Genomic DNA, 19,667 nt, shown 5'->3' with positions numbered 1-19,667 from the left:
AGATCATATCATCGGCAGTGACAGTATGACTTCCTCTTTACCGATTTGGACGCACTTTATTTCTTTCTCTTGTCGGATCATATTTTTATTTGGTACAATTACCTTTTTCCCTGAAGAATTTCCTTTAACAGTTCTTGTAGTGCAGGTCTGCTGGTGATGATTCCTTTCAGTTTTGTATATCTGAAAACATGGTTTTCAAAAATTTTTAAATTTTATGGTTCAATTTTTATCTATTTATTTATTTTGAGACCGGGTTATGAGACTGGCTAATGTTTGTATTTTTAGTAGAGACAGGCTTTCACCATGCTGCCCAAGCTGGTCTCAAACTCCTGGGCTCAAGTGATCCACCCGCCTCGGCCTCCCAAAGTGCTGGAATTACAGGCGTGAGTCACCACGCCCAGCCTGAAAACATCTTTATTTCTTGTTTTTGACAGATTTTTTTCGCAATATTCTAGACTGAGAGTTTTTTCTTTAAGTAGTTAAAAGATGTTGCTCCACCATCTTCTCACCTGGATTGTTTCCAGTGAAATCTTATGTCATTCTTAACTTTGTTCCTCTGTGTGTAACATCTTTACCACTGGCTTTGAGCAATTTGATTACGATGTGCTTTGGCATAGTTTCTTCACGTTGCTTGTGCTTGGGTTTATCGTGCTTCCTGGGTCTGTAGGTTTATAGTCATCTTTAAGTTTGAAAAGTTTTGTGTTGTTGTTGTTTTGTTTTTTTGAGACAGAGTTTTGCTCTTGTTGCCCAGGCTGGAGTGCAATGGCATGATCTTAGCTCACAGCAACATCTGCCTCCCAGGTTCAAGCAATCCTCCTGCCTCAGCCTCCCAAGTAGCTGGGATTACAGGCATGCACCACCACGCCTGGCAAATTTTTGTATTTTTCAGTAGAGATGGGATTTCTTCATGTTGGTCAGGCTGGTCTTGAACTCCTGACCTCAGGTGATACACCTGTCTCGGCCTCCCAAAGTGCTGGGATTACAGGAGTGAGCCACCACGCCTGGCTCAAGTTTGGAAAGCTTTTGGTCATGATTTCTTCAAATATTTTTCTGTTCTTTTTTTCTTCTCCTTTTGGACCTCTAATTATCCATATATTAGGCCATTTACGGTTATCCCACAACTCACTGATCCTTTTTAAATTTTTCTTTGTTTTTTTTTAAATTTTTTAATCTTTGGGTTTCATTCTGGATAGTTTCTATTGCTATGCCCTCAGGTTCACTTGTCTTTTCTTCTGTAACATCTAACCTGCCATTAATCTTGTCCAGTGTAATTAATCCTGTCCAGTATGGTTTTTTTTAAAAAATCTGATATTGTAGTTTTCATCTCTAGAAGATCACTGGGATATTTTTCTTTTTTTTTTTTTGATTTTTTTTTTTTTTTTTGAGACGGATCTCGCCTTGTCTTGCAGTGGCCGGGATTGCAAGCTCCGTCCCGGGTTGAGCCACTGCCTCAGCCCCTGAGTAGCTGGGACTACAGGGGCCCCACCTCACCCGGCTTTTTTTTTTTTTTTTTGAGACGTGTTAGCCAATGGTTTCACTCTTGTCGGCCTCCCAAAGTGCCAGGCTTGGAGGGCATACATTCCTTGCTTAAGTGTGGGATTCTTGGTTCACTGCACCCAACCTTTTTTTTTTTAATTTTTGAGACGGAATTTCACTCTTGTCACCCAGGCTGGAGTGCAATGGCGTGATCTTGGTTCACTGCAACCTGTGCCTCCTGGGTTCAAGTGATTCTCCTGCCTCAGTCTCCTGAGTAGCTGGAATTACAGGCTCCCGCCACCATGCCCGGTTAATTTTCGTATGTTTAGTAGAGACGGGGTTTCACCTCTTTGGCCAGGCTGGTCTCGAACTCCTGACATCAGGTGATCCACCACCTCGGCCTCCCAAAGTGCTGGGATTAGAGGCGTGAGCCACCGCACCTGGCCACCAGGGTCCATTTTTTTTTTTTTTTTTTTTTTGAGATGGAGTCTTGCTCTGTCACCCAGGCTGGAGTGCAGTGGCCGGATCTCAGCTCACTGCAGGCTCCGCCTCCCGGGTTTACGCCGTTCTCCTGCCTCAGCCTCCCGAGTAGCTGGGACTACAGGCGCCCGCCACCTCGCCCGGCTAGTTTTTTTGTATTTTTTAGTAGAGACGGGGTTTCACCGTGTTAGCCGGGATCGTCTCTCGATCTCCTGGCCTCGTGATCCGCCCGTCTCGTCCTCCCAAAGTGCTGGGATTACAGGCTTGAGCCACCGCGCCCAGCCCCAGGGTCCATTTTTTAACGGATGTCAGATATTATAAAAACTGGGTATTTTTGCCTTCCTATAAATCTTCTTGAGCTTCATTCTAGAAGTTAACCGAAAATAGTTCAATCCTTTCAGGTCTTGCTTTTTTGGTTTGTTCAGTGCATCCAGAGCTGGAGGACACAAGGATGAGTGAGGCATTAGCTGAAGTGGGCAGACAAGTCCAGGCACTAACCACAGCAGCATGGATAAGGAGGCAGTCAAAACTCGAGCAGCGGAGCACAATGTAGTCTCAGCCCCACCCTAGCCTCCCGCTTCCTGAAATGGCAGCTGCATGAAGAGGGAAGGCAGAGCGGCAGTTTTCCTGGCTATACTTGGAGGTACTCTCATCAGATATGAAGCTTGAACACAGGAAGACACCAGGCCTCAAATGTAGCTCTGGGGCAGCTGTCAGCAGAGAGTTGTCCAAGAAGAGAGGCCCACCTGTCATCTCGTCCCACTCTGCCGTTAATGATCAGGCCAAGGGCCCTGAGAAGTCATCACACTGCTTAGGCATCAACTGACTCATCTGCAAATCGCGGTTGCTCCACCTGCCCTGCCTAGCTCACAAGGGTGTTCTCTCTTAGGAGTAAAGAAAGTAAAACCTGGCCAGGCGTGGTGGCTCACACCTATAATCCCAGCACTTTGGGAGGCTGAGGCAGGTGAATCATCTGAGGTCAGGAGTCAGAGATCAGCCTGGCCAACATGTTGAAACCCCGTCTCTACTAAAAATACAAAAATTAGCCAGGCATGGTGCTGCACACCTGTAGTCCCAGCTACTCGGGAGGCTGAGGCAGGAGAATCGCTTGAACCAGGGAGGCAGAGGTTGCAGTGAGCTGAGATCGTGCCACTGCACTCCAGCCTGGATGACAGAGCGAAACTCCATCTCAGGAGGTGGGGGGGGAGGAAAAGAAAGTAAAATCTTTACTGGGTCTCTGGCCCTGAGAGTGGCTTTCTCCACATACCCCTCTAAGCAATGTGACCACTGGGCCTGCTCATAGAGGGCCCTCAAGATTTGTGGTTAGAAGGCCTGAGGAACTGGACAAAAGTTGAATGTGTGGGCAGTCATAAGGGCCTAAGTTCTCAAACCCCATCACTTACCCCCAACTTGCTTGCAAGACGTGGCAGGCCCAGGTCTGTCTGACAGAAGCCTAGGGTGAGGGGTCTCCCTACTCTCCAGACTCAAAAGCTTGAGAGCAGTAGGAGATCCAACTGGAGCTTCCAGACTCACGCATTTCTTTCAATCCTTTCCCTCCATCCTTGATTCCCCATGACAGTCAGATGGTAGTGTCTGGAGACAAGGGATCAAAGTTCCCATCTGCCCTCTGACCTCTGCACCAGACCTGCCCTCATCCAGCCTTCCCTGGAAGGGCCTGAGGAAACCTGTAGCTGGACCAGACGAAGCAATTCACCCATGTTGGCACCATTGGCTGCCTCTAGCTAATAGGGCCTGGGCTCCCAGAACCTCACATCTGCCCCTAAGGGTTCCTCTGGCAAGAACAGGGTGACCTAGATCATGCCTTTTGCCCATTACCACCTGGTGATCCAGGAGGGCTTTAGCCTGGTTCAGCTGCCAGAACCTTGATGTTCTTGGGTGGTTTCCATAATCTGCCAGTCAGTTTTCCCAATCCTGTGTGATTTTGGGGGGGTAGAGGAGGGTCTGCTACAAAACTATATATATAAAAAATATATATGCATATGTATACACACACATACACGTTTGACGTAACTGTAGATTCATATATAGTTGTAAGAAATCATACAGGGAGGGCTGGGTGCGGTGGATCATGCCTGTAATCCCAGCACTTTGAGGGGCCGAGGCGGGCGGATCACGAGGTCAGGAGATTGAGACCATCCTGGCTAACACCGTGAAACCCCGTCTCTACTAAAAATACACAAAATTAGCCGGGCGTGGTGGCGGGCGCCTGTAGTCCCAGCTACTCAGGAGGCTGAGGCAGAATGGCGTGAACATGGGAGGTGGAGCTTGCAGTGAACCGAGATCGCGCCACTGCACTCCAGCCTGGGTGACAGCGTGAGACTCCATCTCAAAAAAACAAAAAAAGAAAAAAAAGAAAAAAAAATCATACAGAGAGACCGGGTGCGGTGGCTCACGCCTGTAATCGCAGCACTTTGGGAGGCCGAGGTGGGCGAATCACCTGAGGTCAGGTGTTTGAAACTAGCCTGGCCAACATGGTGAAACCCCGTCTCGACTGAAAATACAAAAATTAGCCGGGCATGGTGGCAGGCGCCTGTAGTCCCAGCTACTTGGGAGGCTGAGGCAGGAGTATCACTTGAACCTGGGAGGCGGAGATTGCAGTGAGCCAGGATCGTGCCACTGCACTCCAGCCTGCTTGACAGAGCAAGACTCCATCTCCAAAGAATAATAATAATAATAATAATAATACAGAGAGATTGTGTACACTTTGCTTAAATTCCCCCAATGCCTGTAATCCCAGCACTTTGGCAGGCCGAGGTGGGCAGATCACGAGGTCAGGACATCGAGACCATCCTGGCTAACACAGTGAAACCTGTCTCTACTAAAAATGCAAAAAAATTAGCCGGGCCTGGTGGCAGGCGCCCCTAGTTCCAGCTACTCCCACTCCAGCCTGGGTGACAGAGCAAGACTCTGTCTCAAAAAAAAAAAAAAAAAAAAAAAAAAAAAAAAAAAAAAAAAAAAAAATCCCAGAATGATAACGTTTTACAAAACTGTAATAATCACAACCAGAATATTGACACTGGTAAATTCCACTGGCCTTAGTCAGATTTTCCCAGTAAATGTGTGCCATTTTAATGATAAGACCACAAAAGCTTTGACCCAAGTTTACCAACTTAGCAAGTTGCCTTTGACCCAGGGGAACCTCACCCCACCGCTTCGTGTGTTCCCTAAAACCGAAAACAGGTGAACAGGAGTAACTTAACATTTCAGGGGATATTATGTGGTAAGCTCCCTGCTCATGTCATCATTTAATCCTCACAATAGGCCGGGCACGGCTGCTCACGTCTGAAATCCCAGCACTTTGGGGGGTTGAGGCAGGCAGATCACTTGAGGTCACAAGTTCGAGACCGGCCTGGCTAACACGGTGAAACTCTGTCTCGACTAAAAATACAAAAAAAATTAGCCGGGCGTGGTGGTGCGCTATAATCCCAGCTACTGGAGAGCTGAGGCAGGAAAATCACTTGAGCCCAGGAAACGGAGGGTGCAGTGAACCAAAATCGTGCCACTGCACTCCAGCCTGGGCGACAGAGCCAGACTCCATCTCAAAAAAAAAAAAAAAAAAAAAAAAAAAAAAAAAAAGGCGCAGAGAGGGTGGGCGTGCCAGGGCCCCCGGTAGCCCAGTCCTGCCGCACTCTACCAGTCGAGCACAGCCCGAAGGCCAGGGAACAAACACAGAAGGAGGCCGAGAGGGCCCGGAGCAGGGTCCTGCCGCGAAGGGCCTGGGCTCATCGTTAGAGTGCGGCGCGACCCTACTCTGGCTGCAACGAGACGGGTGAGTGAGGTGGTCGCCCGGGATCTCCCAGAATCCGAGCTCCTGACGCGGGAGGGCCAGGGGCCTCCGGAAAACTGCGCGCGCCCCGCCCTGCCCAATCCTGCCCCGAGCCGCCCGCTCCTCCCCCGCTGCGTAGCCCTCGGCTGCCCTCTGCCGCCGCGGGGCGGACCCTGCAAGCCCCGCTGTCCCCGCCTTCGCACCGCCCACCTCCGCCTCCGGATTGGCGGCTCCAGAAATCTCCAGGCCACCCGCTTTCCGCTACCGGATTGGCTGCGCCCAGGCGCTAAGGCCCAGCCCATTTCCCCGGGTCCTTTGATCACGCGCCTGACGGCTTTTCCGGGGCCGGGGAGCCAACCGAGGGCGTTCCTGTCGGGGCTGCAGCGGCGGGAGGTAAGGCATGGCCAGGCCGGCTGGGCTGCAGAGCGCCGGCACGGGTCCACGCCTCGGGGTGCCAGGCTTCCAGGATGTTCGGGCGCGGGGCGGCTCATCCGCGTCCCCCAACACCCCCCACCTCCGGCCTGAGCCTCCCAGCGCCGTGGGAACCACCTCCTGTCCACTGTTGCTGGCCCGCATCCTAGCAGCGGCCTGACGCCCTCCCCACCCTGGCATGCCCCCTTGGCCTGGGACGATGAGCATACGACTGGGTAAGGGCAAGCTCGATGCCCCGTGCCCTACGGACACGGGGGTAGGTCGTTCATACCTTGCCCTCTGATAGAGACTCAAGCGAACCTGGGTCGCGGACCTTGGGCCATCAGCGTGCAAACCGCCCCAGGACGATCTCTTTGCTTCTGTCGATGGGGACTGACCCTCTCCACCTCTGCCTGTCAGCCCAGGCCAGGAGGGGAGGGACCTGGGCGGAGCCCTGGGTGGAGACAAGAGGAAGGTGACATCATCTTGAAGATACAATCCAGCTTTACCCACTCGTGTCCACCCTGGCACACGAAACCGATGGGGCAGAGGGTGTTCGGGCTGTATGTCTGAGGTGACACCAGGGACAAGGGCATAGAATTCAGGCATGGAGCCCATCGCTTGAAGTGGGATTGGACCAGGATGGAAGCGGAACTCCTTCAGATGCTCCCACCTCACCCCTGGCTGCAGTGCAGGTCCCTCCTTTAGACCTCATTTATCCATTTTGCTCCACTGGACGGGTACTGGCAGCCCAATGCCCCAAAAGGGCTGGGGCAGGCACTGGAAACCTGCACTTCTTTCCCCAGAAGTTGAGACTTGTAAATGTCTCTAGCTGGGCCCCGCCCTGATATAGGGATAGGAGTTGGGCAGGACTCAGCCCTGGATCCAGGCCTTCCCTTGATCCCCTTTCCTGCCAGGATTTGCCAAGACTCACTGGAGGGTTACACCCGGTACATCTACCTGGAGGATCCCTCCTCCCAGGATTTGACCTGGGACCAGTTTTTATAGATCTCCAGCTCTGGGGGAGGGATCCAGAGTCTGGATGTCACCTGGGTGCAACTGATAACCTCCCTTCCTCCTCCCCAGGGAGCCCAGTGGAGGCGCCCTCCCGAAGTGCCACTGCCCATGCTGACCAACCACCCAGCCCTCCGGCTGCTGATGTCATGAGTAACACCACTGTGCCCAATGCCCCCCAGGCCAACAGCGACTCCATGGTGGGCTATGTGTTGGGGCCCTTCTTCCTCATCACCCTGGTCGGGGTGGTGGTGGCTGTGGTAAGGAGCCCTCATATACACACACAGACACCCACAGCTTTGCTAAGGCAGGGGCTGGGTGGGCCTGGTCCAGTCTGCACAGAGTCCCCACTGTCCTGTTGAGGGAGTCAAGGGTGTGGAGGTGGGCCTCTCTCTGCTTGTGGGCCTTCCCGGGCTCAGCAGCCCCCACAGTGCTGTGTCTCTGTTGCAGGTGATGTATGTACAGAAGAAAAAGCGGTGAGTGTCCCTGTCTCCCCACCTGCCCTATCCCCACACCCATTCTGAAATTCCTGCTCATAGGCTCTGAGTTTTCTGTAAGAAGCCATCCTGATACAAGCCTGAATTTTGTTTTCCTTGCCCCAGCCTGAGGTTACTCACTGGGGAAAGTCCCTTTGTAGAATCAGGGTTGTATTCTTGGAACTATAGTGTGTCCCAAAAGGCACCCACTGGTTGAAGTGCCCCTGCCTGGGAGAGGGAGGCGAGATGGGGCAGCCAGGTGTTTGATGAGGGTTGGGGGGCCTCCTAGGCTGAGTCCCCTCCCCTGCTCCCCAGGGTGGACCGACTGCGCCATCACCTGCTCCCCATGTACAGCTATGACCCAGCCGAGGAACTGCATGAGGCTGAGCAGGAGCTGCTCTCTGACATGGGAGACCCCAAGGTGAGCACTTGGGCGCCAGGGGGAGAATGAGGCAAGGTGGGGATTAGCCCTGTTCCCAGCCATACTCGTCCACACTGAAACCAGAGCCTGGTTCTGCTTACTTGGGCTGTAACTGAGTGCTGCAGACTCCCAGGGAACACAGCCCAGCCTTGTGGTGTGGTCTCTTGCCCGACAGGTGGTACATGGCTGGCAGAGTGGCTACCAGCACAAGCGGATGCCGCTGCTGGATGTCAAGACGTGACCTGACCCCCTTGCCCCACCCTTCAGAGCCTGCCGTCCTGGACTGCCTGAGGCCCTGCCGTCAGCCTGCTTCCCCTGGCTCCCCCTGCTGGGTGCTGGGTCTCCATTTCTCCCTCCACCCACCCTCAGCATCTGCTTCCCACGCCCTCACCATCACCTCACTGCCCCCAGGCCTTCTGCCCTTTGTGGGTGTCGAGCTCACTGCCCACCCACAGGCACTCATGGGAGGTTTTCCTTCTGGGATGGGGGCGGCTGGGAGACACCTTTGCTTTCTCTAGCCCTCCTGGGCTTGGCTTGGGCATAAATCCCCAGGAGGGCTTTGGAGTTGTTTCCATGGTGATGGGGCCAGATGTATAGTATTCAGTATATATTTTGTAAATAAAACGTTTTGTGGCTAGGGGTTTTGTTGATTTCATCAAGAAGCTTAAAATGACCTTCCTCTGAGGTGATTCCAGTGCTGTTTCCCCTCCCTTCCCACAGCCTGAAGGACAGGGCCAGAACCCAAGTGTCACCTACCCTACCTGCCCCAGGCTTTAGAGGCACACACCACAGTAGACTCCAGTCCAGAAAAGGATATTTTTTTTTATTCAAGTAACTGCAAATAGGAAACCAGAGGGGGAGCCCCAGGCTGGGACAAATCACGGCTACCCCTCCCCAACAGAACAGGGGGAGGAGGCGGCCCCTACACCCTTTATGGTCGATTTGGGCCCCCTTGCTCACTCTGCTGCAGCATCCTAGGGGCAGGGCCCCACCTTCCCTGGGACTGGGGTAGTCGGTCACCCAGCCTGCCATGCCCCAGCCCCTCTTCCCCACAAAGAGTATCTTGGGGGAGGGGATCGTGGGCAGAACAGGAGGCAATGAGGATGAACATTTGGCGCTGGTAGCAGCAGCAATGACGGATGTCGAAGAATGGAACATTGAACAAAAAACAACACAACTGTCCAGAGGTAGTTTGTGAACAGAGGAAAAATGGAACCAGAACCTTGGGGGGCAGGGAGGAGCAGGAGGGGGGTTGGGAGAGGGCAGGGTGAGCTCCTTGTTATTGGTGCCCCATCTGAGGAGGGGGAAATGGCTGAGTGGCGGAAGCAAAGTAGGGTGAGGGGAGCAGCCCCAGCCCACCTCAGGTGACGGCCACAGGGCTCGTGGGCCTCACCTGGACAATAAGCGACTGCATCTCCATCACCACCACATGTACTCAGATCCCAGGCGGAGGGCAAGGGGGCTGTGGCCACAGTGAAGCGGGAGTAAGGACACACCCCTCCTGCCTTCCTGGAGCCAAAGGGGGCTGCCCAACCTAGCGCAGGGACTAGGGAAGGTGAGGAAGGATGAAAAATGTGAGCCCCATGTGATGACAAAGACAGTTTGGCTGGGGGAATCCTGGGGCCAGCACCCCCTCCACTGGCCACACCTGCTGCTGCCAGGGCAGTGGAGTAGGGCGGGCCAGGATGAGATGGGGCTTGGGCCCCTTTTAAGGCCAGGGGAACCCTCCCAGGTCCCACTACAGGAAGCCAGAGGGAACAGTGAAGGAGCAGAGAGAGCGCCCCCAAACCAAAAGCCCAGAGAGCAATGTCCCCACCACCAAGGGAGTGGGGACGCAGCAGGTGCAGGGTGCGGCTAAGTGGGATGTTAGCCTTGTCCAGGAGGGCATGTGTGTATGCGTGGGTGGGCGGGGGGAGCTGGGAACTGAGGCCAGGGGAAAACTGCTCCCCACTCACGCCATGGGAGCCCTGCAGCGGCTGGTGTGCTGTGTAGTGTGGTGGTGAGGGCACAGGTGGAAGATGGGGGTGGCGGCCAGAGTCGGTGGTGATGGTGGGTCTGGGGAAGGGGCGGGGGCGGTGGGAGCGGAGCAAAGCTGTCCAGTCCCAGAAGGAAGCTGCTCCTCCAGTGAGGGGCAGGCGGCACGCATGGGTCACTGCTCCTCCTCCGAGGATTCCTGCGAGATGCCCTCCTCTTCCTCCTTCTCCTGCGAGGTGGGCAGTTGTTGGTGTGAGCTCTGGCCTGGCCCCCCTCTTCCACCCCCAGAGGCTGGCCCCCACCCGCTCCCTGCACTCCCTGGCTCTCCTGAAGAGGGATGAGTCAGGGCTGAGTGTGTGGGTGACTCAGCAACCTCCACGGCCAGGCTTCATTCATAAAAAGAATTTAAAAGGAGGAAAAAACCCCACACACATGCTGCTGTCACCCAGAGCCAGAAGCCAAGCCCCCTTGGCCCCCAAGCCCATGGAGCACAGGAGGGCAGAGCTCAGGGCAGCACTGAGCTTCAGGACGTGACTGGCTCCCTAGGGGAGAAGAGGTGGGGAGGAGGTGGCTGGGGGAGGAAATGGGAAGGGGTGGCTGGAAGGTACATGAGCCCTCTGGTGGGTGCAGGGGAACCAGGTCCTTGGCCCACAGGGGCAGATGCTGCGCTGTGGTGCCCTGGCCCTCGGGAGTGGCCGAGGGCTGACCCCAGGCCGGGGTGGGGAGGAAGGGGAAGTGTGTGCCGCCGGGGCTCACTCACTGGGCGGGAATGTCGGGACACCACACGGGGCTACAGCCCCCGTGCCAGGCATAAACTCCAAAACAACTTGTTTCCTGTTACTCACTCTTGGGGCCTGGCCAGCAGCACCCCCTACCCCCCTCCACCCCAGCAGTGGCTCAGCTCGAGGAATGACAGCTTCAGGGATTTGAGGGGGCAGGCTGGGGGTAAGAGAAGGCCAGGAGCTGGAAGGCTGGGGTGACCCTAACTGCAGTGGCCCCCTAGAGGCAGCCTCCTGACTCAGCCCACTGAGCCTTTCCACCAGCTGTTTGAGGGCCCAGAAGTGGATGGTGCCCTTCAGTGCAGTGTGGTGGGTCACATCAGAACTCCAGCACTGACCCCTCCCAGGGCCCAGCTCCTTCACTGTTTCTCTTCTCCAGAGGATGATAGGAAGGACAAACCTTGCCCCTGTGGCTTCCTTTCCTCATCTCTAATTGAGGGGGACACAGGCTAGATGACTTCCCAGATTTCCCCCAGAAGTTCTGAGGATTCTAGGAGCAGGAGAGGGACCTCCCACACAACTAGGGCAGGGCAGGGGGATGTGGTCTGGTTTGTACCTGGGACCCCTCACTTCTCATGGGCACAGCCCAGGCCAGGCACCCCCCCCCCGCTCTGGACTTCTATAAAATCTGATGTCCCAGCAGGTCAGGGACAGCCTTTCCATAGGGGGTGCATAGCATTAGGTACTATGTACTCTTAACACCCTCACTCAAAGAGCCCACGAGGTAAGCAGCAGTCTGCTTCTTCACCTACCAGTTTTTTGGGTCTGCCCCTTGGTTTCCTTCCTGGAGTTGTGGTGGTTTTCTAGAGGGTTAGAGAAAATATCTCCTAAGTCCAAAATGCTTAACAGTGCTCACCTGATGCCCAGTGGTGAGGGAGGGGCAGACCTACCTGCCTGTTCAGGGCGGCCCAACACTCTCACCCAACAGGCCCACCCAAGTCCAGCTAGCGATGACTGGCCAGCCACATTTGCCCCCTCAACATACACACACGCCCCCTACTCCCATCTCCACCCATGACTCAGAGGATATGAGTCGTGTCTTAGAAAAAATAAAATAAAAAACAAAACAACTTTTCTGAAAGGCTGATGCCACTGTGAATCTGGCCTTTGCTGCCTGTCCCCACCCCTTCAGGCTCCAGGGGACCCCAAGAGGAGAAGGTAACATTCTCAGCCCAGGGGCTGGCAGGGACCCTCCACTCTCCCCACTCCGCCTTTCTCTAGATCAGGAAAGCCGTGGGACTTGACCTCATCTCCGCATTGTCCTGGGCAGGACCAACCCCACAGAAGTGAGACCTTAGTCACTGCCCCACTCTCCCCAATTAGCAAAGACTCATTGCCACCCCTTTACCAGGGAAGGGGGTGCACAACTGGGATGACTGAGCCCCTTCCCAGACCTCCCCACAGCCGTGGCCATGGAGCCAACAAGGGGATCCTCTGCTGGTCATCCACCCAGGGCTGGTCCCATCTCAAGTCTCACCCGGGTCTTGGCAGCACCCTTGTTTTTGCTTCCCTTTGGTCGGCCCCGAGGTCTCTTAGGTGTTGGCACTTCGCTGGGCTCCTTCTGTAAAGACAGAGAGGATAGTCAGGGACAGTCACTACCTGTGTTTCCATCCCCTTAGAAGACACAGCCCCCTGCCTCCTCAACAAGGTTAAGTCAGCAAGAACCAAGAACCACCTCTGACCCAGGAATCCCTTCAGGATCCAAAGCTCTAGTTTGAGCATCTTTGCAAAGTGCCTCCCATCCCTCCCCTTGCCTCCCTGCAGATTTCTAAGACGCAAAATGACAAGAGCCCAGAAGACCCCTAGGAAAAGCATTCTGGGGACAGAAAGATACTGTTAGGTGGCTCTGCCCAAGTGTCAGTTCTGACACTGATCTTGGGCAGGATACGTAATGCTGGAGCCTCAGTTTCCTCATCTATAAATGGTGAAGACTTCCCTCGCAGGGTTGTCATGGAGATTAAATGGGTAATGTATGGTTATCTAGCACTGTCCCGTGATCACTGCCCACCCTCTCAGATGACCTATGCTGGACACACACTCCCTGCCTGCACTTACAAACCTGGAGCCCATCCAGGCTGCCCCCAGAGAAGGGGAATTACAGCCGGACTCCAGAGATCCCTGCCATCATTCCCACTGAAATTTTAATAAGCCCTAAATAGAATAAAAAGCTGCTGCATAATGCATACAAGGTACACGGTGAAGGTGCGCCAGCTACTGTTTCCTAGGGGGCTGCCCATGGCCTGTCTATAACCAGGATCCAGTAATCCAGCACCCCTCTTGACACCTCCCACTGACCATGGCTAACTGCTGGGATAGGAGGGGAGGCTGAGGGAGCTAGGCTAAGAGGATAAATGATCCCACCCCAGGCTCTAAAGGTGGCTGCCGAATTCCAACACAGCAGACTCATCACAGCTCGTGTCTCCCTAGGCCCAGGTCAGCACAGACCACTCTCCACCTTATGGACAGGGAAAACCTACAGGTGAACAACCTACATCATGTTTAAAGGGCAAAGGTCAACCTCAACTCCTCTTACCTCCTCCCCAGGGAAGGGAAGTAACTGGGCTTCACCAACAGCCACCCCTCACTTGGGTGACAGCTGCCTCTGTAAGAGGCCAATACGGCCCCCCCCCCCCCCAGCCCAAGTGGCCATGCTCCCTACGGTGCCCCATAGTGCCAGGCTGGCAGCCTCATCCTTCTATGAGGACCTTGTGGGGAGAGCAGCACCAGGGTTCTGAGGGTCACTGACACAAACTCCCCAACATTTTGACTTCTTGGGCTTCAATTTCCATCTACAGTGCCAGGGGCAATGCCCATTCCAGAACTACTCATAACATGGCCTGTGCATGAACAGGTGCAGGCCCACGCAGGTACCTGTTTCTCACCCGGGATGAGGAAGTACAAGAATCAACCATAAGTACTCAGAAACTTTACAGCAAATTGACAAAAATCATTTTACGTGCACTGAAACTGATTATTAAAAACCCTGAGCTTCTGTGTGTTTTTGTTTTTGTTCATTCATCTTTTTTATTTATTTTTTTTGAGACAGAGTCTCACTCTGTCGCCCAGGCTGGAGTGCAGTGGCATGATCTCGGCTCACTGCAAGCTCCACCTCCCAGGTTCAAGGCCATTCTCCTGCCTCAGCCTCCAGAGTAGCTGGGACTACTGGTGCCCGCCACCAGGCCTGGCTAATTTTTTGTATTTTCAGTAGAGACGGGGTTTCACTGTGTTAGCCAGGATGGTCTCAATCTACCTAGTAATCCGCCCACCTCTGCCTCCCAAAGTGCTGGAATTACAGGCGTGAGCCACCGCATCCGGCTGTTCATTCATCTTTACTACATTTTAAAATCACCGGTCCACAGTGGACTGGAAATTAAGAAAAAGGTGAATGTTTTAAGCAAGCACTGGGTACATGACCTCTGGGGTGCTTTAGGTTTGACTTTCTGCCATTGGGCTTCAGAATTCATCTTGAATTCCTCGGCCCCCGTTCTCTCCTGGTGGTCTCTAGAGATCTGAGCAGAGTTGCAAGTGCGGCAGGAGTACACACAGGTGGGAGGACACACCCACATGCTTACTGCACAGAATTATTCTGCACCCTCCATGCATGTTCTCACCTGCTGAATGAAACTCCAGGCACCTCCCTAGCCCCAAAGGGTAAACCGAGTGAAGGAAAGGTTTGGACACCCACCTGACTCCCTACCAGCGCTGTCCCGGGACTCACCGGAGGCTGCTTGCGCGGCCTGCCCCGGCCCCGCTTCTCAGTGCCGTCCTTTTCCTGCTTGGAGGCCAAGGGCTGGCTGGACTTCGAGCTCGACTCGCTCATCTTCCCTTCTCTAAGGAGCAGGTGGAAGAGTGATGGCTGGGATGCTGGGAAACAGAAAAGTGCTTTTAGACAAACATCTCACTTCAGCCACTTTCTACCTCCTCATCACCCATACCTTCAAGGCACACTGCAGAAAACTGTGCTCCCAGGGGCCCCGAGGCCTCCTACTCTGCCCAGGATGGAGGGGTCTGCCCACCCCCAGATGCTGCCAAGGGCGGGGAAGGGCCGTTGGCCCTAATCAGCTCCTTATCTATCTCCTGTTAAGAAGGGCTCTTTGTTGTCCTGCCTTAACACCGCCCCAATGAAGCAGGGTGGGGGGGTCCCAGGAGGTACAGCCAGCCCAGACCTAGCTACGTGGGTGAGGCCGCCCTGGGACAAAGGTGTGGGGAGGTGGGGTCTGACATATTGCCAGCATCCCCTCCTTCTGTAGCCAACTGCTGCCCTTTGCCTTTAAGAGAAAACCCAGGCCGGGCGCGGTGGCTCAAGCCTGTAATCCCAGCACTTTGGGAGGCCGAGACAGGCGGATCACGAGGTCAGGAGATCGAGACCATCCTGGCTAACACAGTGAAACCCCGTCTCTACTAAAAATACAAAAAAAACTTAGCCAGGCGAGGTGGCAGGCGCCTGTAGTCCCAGCTACTCGGGAGGCTGAGGCAGGAGAATGGCGTGAACCCGGGAGGCAGAGCTTGCAGTGAGCTGAGATCCGGCCACTGCACTCCAGCCTGGGTGACAGAGCGAGACTCCGTCTCAAAAAAAAAAAAAAAAAAGAGAAAACCCAGTCTATGCAGTTCAGTGGGGACTAGGGAAAAAATGGAAAGAATGAGACCTTGCGATCTGGCAGCTACGGACATTGATCCCCTGCCCACTTCACTGACAATATTGCCTATCTGGCAAGGTCCAAGACTCAGGACCGAAAAGAGCCAATCACATAGCTAGGGGGTGCCCACCCATCAGCTCTCTTCTCTGTTCTCACCCAGGGTAAATCCCTGGACGATTCAAAGATTGGTATAATTGAGGGAGGGAGGAGATGGTTGAAGCTACAGTGTGGGTGAGGTGGTGGAGGAAAGGGAGCCCAAAGCCAAAGGCCATCCTCTTTCCCCTTACCCCTTCTCTGCCCAACTGGAGTCAGATGGGACTTTGTCAGATGGGCAGGGAATTCTCCCAACTGAAATGCACCGTCTAACAGACCCTAGCTGGCCCCCTGGCAGGGCTCATCCTAAAAGCTTCTTGGTCATTTTCTAGCATCCTCCTTCTTCTTAAGGGTCTGTTGGGGTTTAATTAACCCTATCAATTTTTAGTTTTCCTAAAACTTCCCATTGGAAGGATGGCCTGCAACCAGTATTTTGAACACCCTGTACTACAGGCTTAGAAACGACAGTTCTCCACATCTTCATCCTAGTTCTTATCATCCACAGGCTACAGATAGATGAGACGCCGGAGGCCTAGGCTACACATTTTTCCAGTAACCAATCCCTGCCTGCCCACGGTAAGGGGTGGGCCCAAGCGGCTCCACTTCTGAAACCCTCTCAATCTGTAAGATCAAGGTAATTATAAGGTACCTGCCTGAACTACTCCTGACTGCTTCAAGGATCAAACTAGGTAATAGTTTAGAAAAACTTAAAATAATGGAAAGAAATCTTCACTCTAACCAAAATAAGAACTAGACCATTTGAAAATGATTTATGGGCCAGGTGAGGTGACTCATGCCTGTAATCCTAGCACTTTGGGATGCCAAGGCAGGAGGACTGCTTGAGGTCAGGAGTTCGAGACCAGCCTGGACAATACGGTGGGACCCCCGTGTCTAATTTAAAAGAAAAAAAAAAAAAAGAGTTTTTACCCCAATGAGAGGAAAAAAAACGTTTTTCCAAACTTGTGATTTCTGGAGGGCCCAGGACCTCCATTCTCAAGCATCAAGAGACCCTCCAGACAGCGGGACTTTGCTAATTATTCTATCTTATAATGTTTCAGACTTGGAGACCCTTTTAAACAAGGTGGTTGGTGATTTATCCTGCTCCATCATTAGTGGCTTGGCCTGCTATGCAATTACAGGCAATGATTAGAATCTTATATTACACCACAGGTCCCCCTTCAAACTAAACATCAAAATTAATCAACTAAACGAGTGCTGACCTCATATAAGGTCTGCCCGAGGCCCCCTCATCGAGGGGGTTCCAGTTGGGCGAAGCCAGTACGGAATCCCAGAGAGCCTGGCCCGGCCTGCCTAGAGATCTTGGCGGGTCTCCCTGGAAGCTCTCATACCATCTGGTGCCTCCCCCACCTCTTGCTGCTGGGGACCCTTTAATCCCCCTCAGCCAACCCCCCACGAACTAAACGAAGGCCCGAGGCCCTTTCCAGTGAGGCCAAGAAACGCTCGTCTCTTCCACCTGTTTCGGAACATCAGAGGCCTGTCTTGTAGGAACTACATTTAGGGCCTAACCCCAATCCCTCACTTTGTAATATGCCCGCTTGGGCCTCAAGCCTGTCTCCTCCATACGCTGTGCACGCAAAGTGTGCTCCTCGAATACTTAAGGACTCTGCAGCAAAGGCCCTAGGAAATTATCTTGGGGGTTCCCTTATTTTCTTCCCCGTCCCCCGTAAAATAGTGGCCCAGAGAAGCCTGATGAGTTGCCGAAGGTCACACAGCAAGTTGGCGAGCAGGAAAAAGTAGGTTCCCGGAGACCCTTTCAACCCGCCACTTTGCCTACCCGCCTAGCGGCTAGGGCTAAGCCCCCGAGGCATCAGGCTCCAGACCCGGCCCCAGGGTGACTCTGCAAGTGTCTGCGCCTGGCCGTTGCAGGCCGGCCGGCGGGACTAGGGGCCAGGGCGCACGGGGGGAGGGGCGCAGGCCGCTCCTGCAGGCGCGGGAAAGCAGCGCACCCCGACCGCATGCACCGCCACGCGGGTGCACCCGGCCCCACTTCCTGCCAGAGGGGGCACCCAAGCCCGCCTTGGGGCAGGAAACCTGGCGCGCGCGGGAGCGGGGGAGAGGAAGAAAGCCCCCTCCCTCCGTCCCCTCCCCGCAAAATAAAGCCCCAGAAGAAAATAAAATAGAAACGGGGAGTCAAAGGGACTAGTTCCAACAGAGCCCAGCAAAGCAGCGAAACCAGTTTGTGGGGGCGGAGGGCAGGCCCGGCCCCTGGGGCTGAAGAGGCGCAGGCCAGGCCAGAGGTGGGGTCGGGGTGAAGCCCCAAACCCAGGCCCGCGCTCCGGCCTCATCTGCGGAGGGGGCGCGAGAGAAAGGCCGAGAGGGCGTAGGGCCGAATTTCGGGGTTCCTCCCCATCCCCCTCACTTCCAGAACTTCCCTGGGCTGCGGGGGGCGCCCGACCCCCCACTCTCCCGCCGCGCCGCAGCCCGTGTCTCTCCTCGCCCCTCACCCGGGCCCGGGCTCGGGCTCCGGCGGGAGCGGCCGCCGCGCGAGGTGCGCCGGGCTCCTCCGGGCTCCGCCGGGTGCACAACTCGCGCTCGCCGCAGCTGCGCGCCCCCTCCCCCACCGCGCGCCTTTCCCGGGTCCCCGCCCCCCGCAGGGCGCCCGCGGCGCGGGGGAAGGGGTGCGGGCGTCCTCCCCGCGCCGCCGGGCCCCGCCGCCCGCCCCCGCGCCGCGCGGCCCTCCCCCGCCGCCGGCTCGCACCGCCCCGGCCTGGGAATAAAGCCGGCGCGCGCGCGCTGCAGCCCCGGGCGGCTCGCAGGAGGGGCGGCGTGCGGGCGGGGGCGCGGGCGCCCCCCTCCGCCGCCGCCGCCGCGGGCCCCGGGGACGACTCACCGCGAGCTCGGCCGCCGGCCTGCGGTGCGCGCTCCGGGTTGCCGGGAGCGGCGGTGCTGGGCGCTGAGGACCGGCCTGGCTCCGCCGCGGCCGCCGCTGGTAGCAAATGCGGATCTGAAACCGGGAGAGAGAGCAGAGGCGCTCAGAGACCGCCGCCGCCGCGTGCTCGCCGCCCAGGCCCCCGCGGGGTATTTATGTGTCACAGCCAGGCGGGGGGACAAAAATATTCCCCCTCCCCCGAAGGATGGCGAGGGGCAGGAAGCTGGGCACGGCCCGTGCGCGGCCTCAATAAATAAATAATTTAATTAAATTATAGATATAAAAAAAAGAAGCCACCGGAGCGGCCGCGAACTCACGCCTTCTTGGAGCCGCGCCAGCGCCAGAAATAGCCCCGGCTCGGAGTCCCAATTAGAGGAGCGCAGCACCGGCTCAGGGGAGCTTAAAAAGAGCGACCCAGGGGCAGGGGGGACGGGCCCGCCCGCGCCAGCCGTGTCACTCAGGGGGCGGGGCCATGCAAATGAGCCCGGGGATTTAAAAGGGCGGCCGCCCGCCAGCCGCCGCTGCCGCGCGGGTGGGTGCTGACGGCGGGGAGGGGCGTGTGGGAGGCCTGGGCTGCGAACTCGAGTCGACCGCCCACTCCTCGCAGTCCCGGACGGAGGAGGTGTGGGAAGGCACGCACAGAGGAGTCACGAAGGAGCTTCTCGCGGGGGGTGGTGACGGGTGGCGGTATCCTTCCTCCCTGGTACAGTGGTCCCAGGGAGAGTCACCTCTAGGGGCTTCCTGGGCGTGTGGGCCAGGCCCCCCCCAGGGTGTGCGGGGGTGGACGGGGGTCCACGCGGGCCGAGGGGGTGAAGAGAAACGCGCTCGTTAGAGAGTTCCGCGGCCTACACGCCGCCCCCTCACTGAAATAGAGGGCTGGTAGATTTCCCCTGGGCGGACAGGTGTCAGCATGTGCCTTTCAGTGTCAACCCGCGTGTGGTTGATTGGTGAGATACAAGTCTTGTGAAATTCAAACGTGAAACTTGTGAAATCCAAAGTGTTTTATTAATGGCCACCAGCGAGCCATGATCAAGGTGGAGCCTTCCAGCGAAACCAACGATTGGCTCGTTGGCAGGTACACCCAAGGGAAGCTTCATGCCTTGAGGTGACTTAGATGGTGTTCTGGAGATACGCAGGCCCACTTGGGGACCTGGGCCCTTACGCTGGGACTGTAAATAAAAATAAAACGTGGGCCAGAGGTCGCCTGGAAGCGCTTTGAGGGCAGGGGC

At 55.6% G+C, this 19,667-nt stretch overlaps 2 protein-coding genes across 13 annotated transcripts; one reads left to right on the top strand and one right to left on the bottom strand.

Annotated features, from left to right (window-relative positions):
• The first annotated feature begins 5,594 nt into the window (after window positions 1-5,594).
• Window positions 5,595-8,702, top strand: SMIM29 (small integral membrane protein 29). 8 transcript variants are annotated; one of them, XM_050787864.1, is made up of 5 exons: window positions 5,595-5,746; window positions 7,241-7,428; window positions 7,619-7,644; window positions 7,960-8,065; window positions 8,241-8,702. In XM_050787864.1, the coding sequence occupies exons 2-5, from the start codon at window positions 7,318-7,320 to the stop codon at window positions 8,304-8,306; spliced, it is 309 nt and encodes a 102-aa protein (XP_050643821.1). In that variant the 5' UTR covers window positions 5,595-5,746; window positions 7,241-7,317; the 3' UTR covers window positions 8,307-8,702. The 8 variants fall into 8 exon arrangements, with proteins under 8 accessions (XP_050643821.1, XP_050643822.1, XP_050643820.1 ...); XM_050787865.1 differs by lacking the exon at window positions 5,595-5,746 and adding an exon at window positions 6,015-6,136 and having other exon boundaries at window positions 7,241-7,368; XM_050787863.1 differs by lacking the exon at window positions 5,595-5,746 and adding an exon at window positions 6,015-6,136.
• Window positions 8,703-8,867: 165 nt separating this feature from the next.
• On the bottom strand, window positions 8,868-18,872 carry HMGA1 (high mobility group AT-hook 1). 5 transcript variants are annotated; one of them, XM_050787689.1, is made up of 6 exons: window positions 18,756-18,872; window positions 18,400-18,513; window positions 14,504-14,682; window positions 12,296-12,379; window positions 11,571-11,621; window positions 8,868-10,268 (listed from the first exon to the last, which is right to left on the bottom strand). In XM_050787689.1, the coding sequence occupies exons 3-6, from the start codon at window positions 14,636-14,638 to the stop codon at window positions 10,215-10,217; spliced, it is 324 nt and encodes a 107-aa protein (XP_050643646.1). In that variant the 5' UTR covers window positions 14,639-14,682; window positions 18,400-18,513; window positions 18,756-18,872; the 3' UTR covers window positions 8,868-10,214. The 5 variants fall into 5 exon arrangements, with proteins under 5 accessions (XP_050643646.1, XP_050643645.1, XP_050643647.1 ...); XM_050787688.1 differs by having other exon boundaries at window positions 8,868-10,265; window positions 11,567-11,621; window positions 14,537-14,682; window positions 18,756-18,867; XM_050787690.1 differs by having other exon boundaries at window positions 14,537-14,682; window positions 18,756-18,867.
• Between the last annotated feature and the right edge of the window lie 795 nt (window positions 18,873-19,667).

Source organism: Macaca thibetana, chromosome 4 (assembly GCF_024542745.1).
Source record: "Macaca thibetana thibetana isolate TM-01 chromosome 4, ASM2454274v1, whole genome shotgun sequence".
Classification (NCBI taxonomy): Eukaryota; Metazoa; Chordata; class Mammalia; order Primates; family Cercopithecidae; genus Macaca; species Macaca thibetana.
The sequence above is the reverse complement of the archived record's forward strand: the minus strand, read 5'-3'. Positions and strand labels throughout refer to the sequence as shown.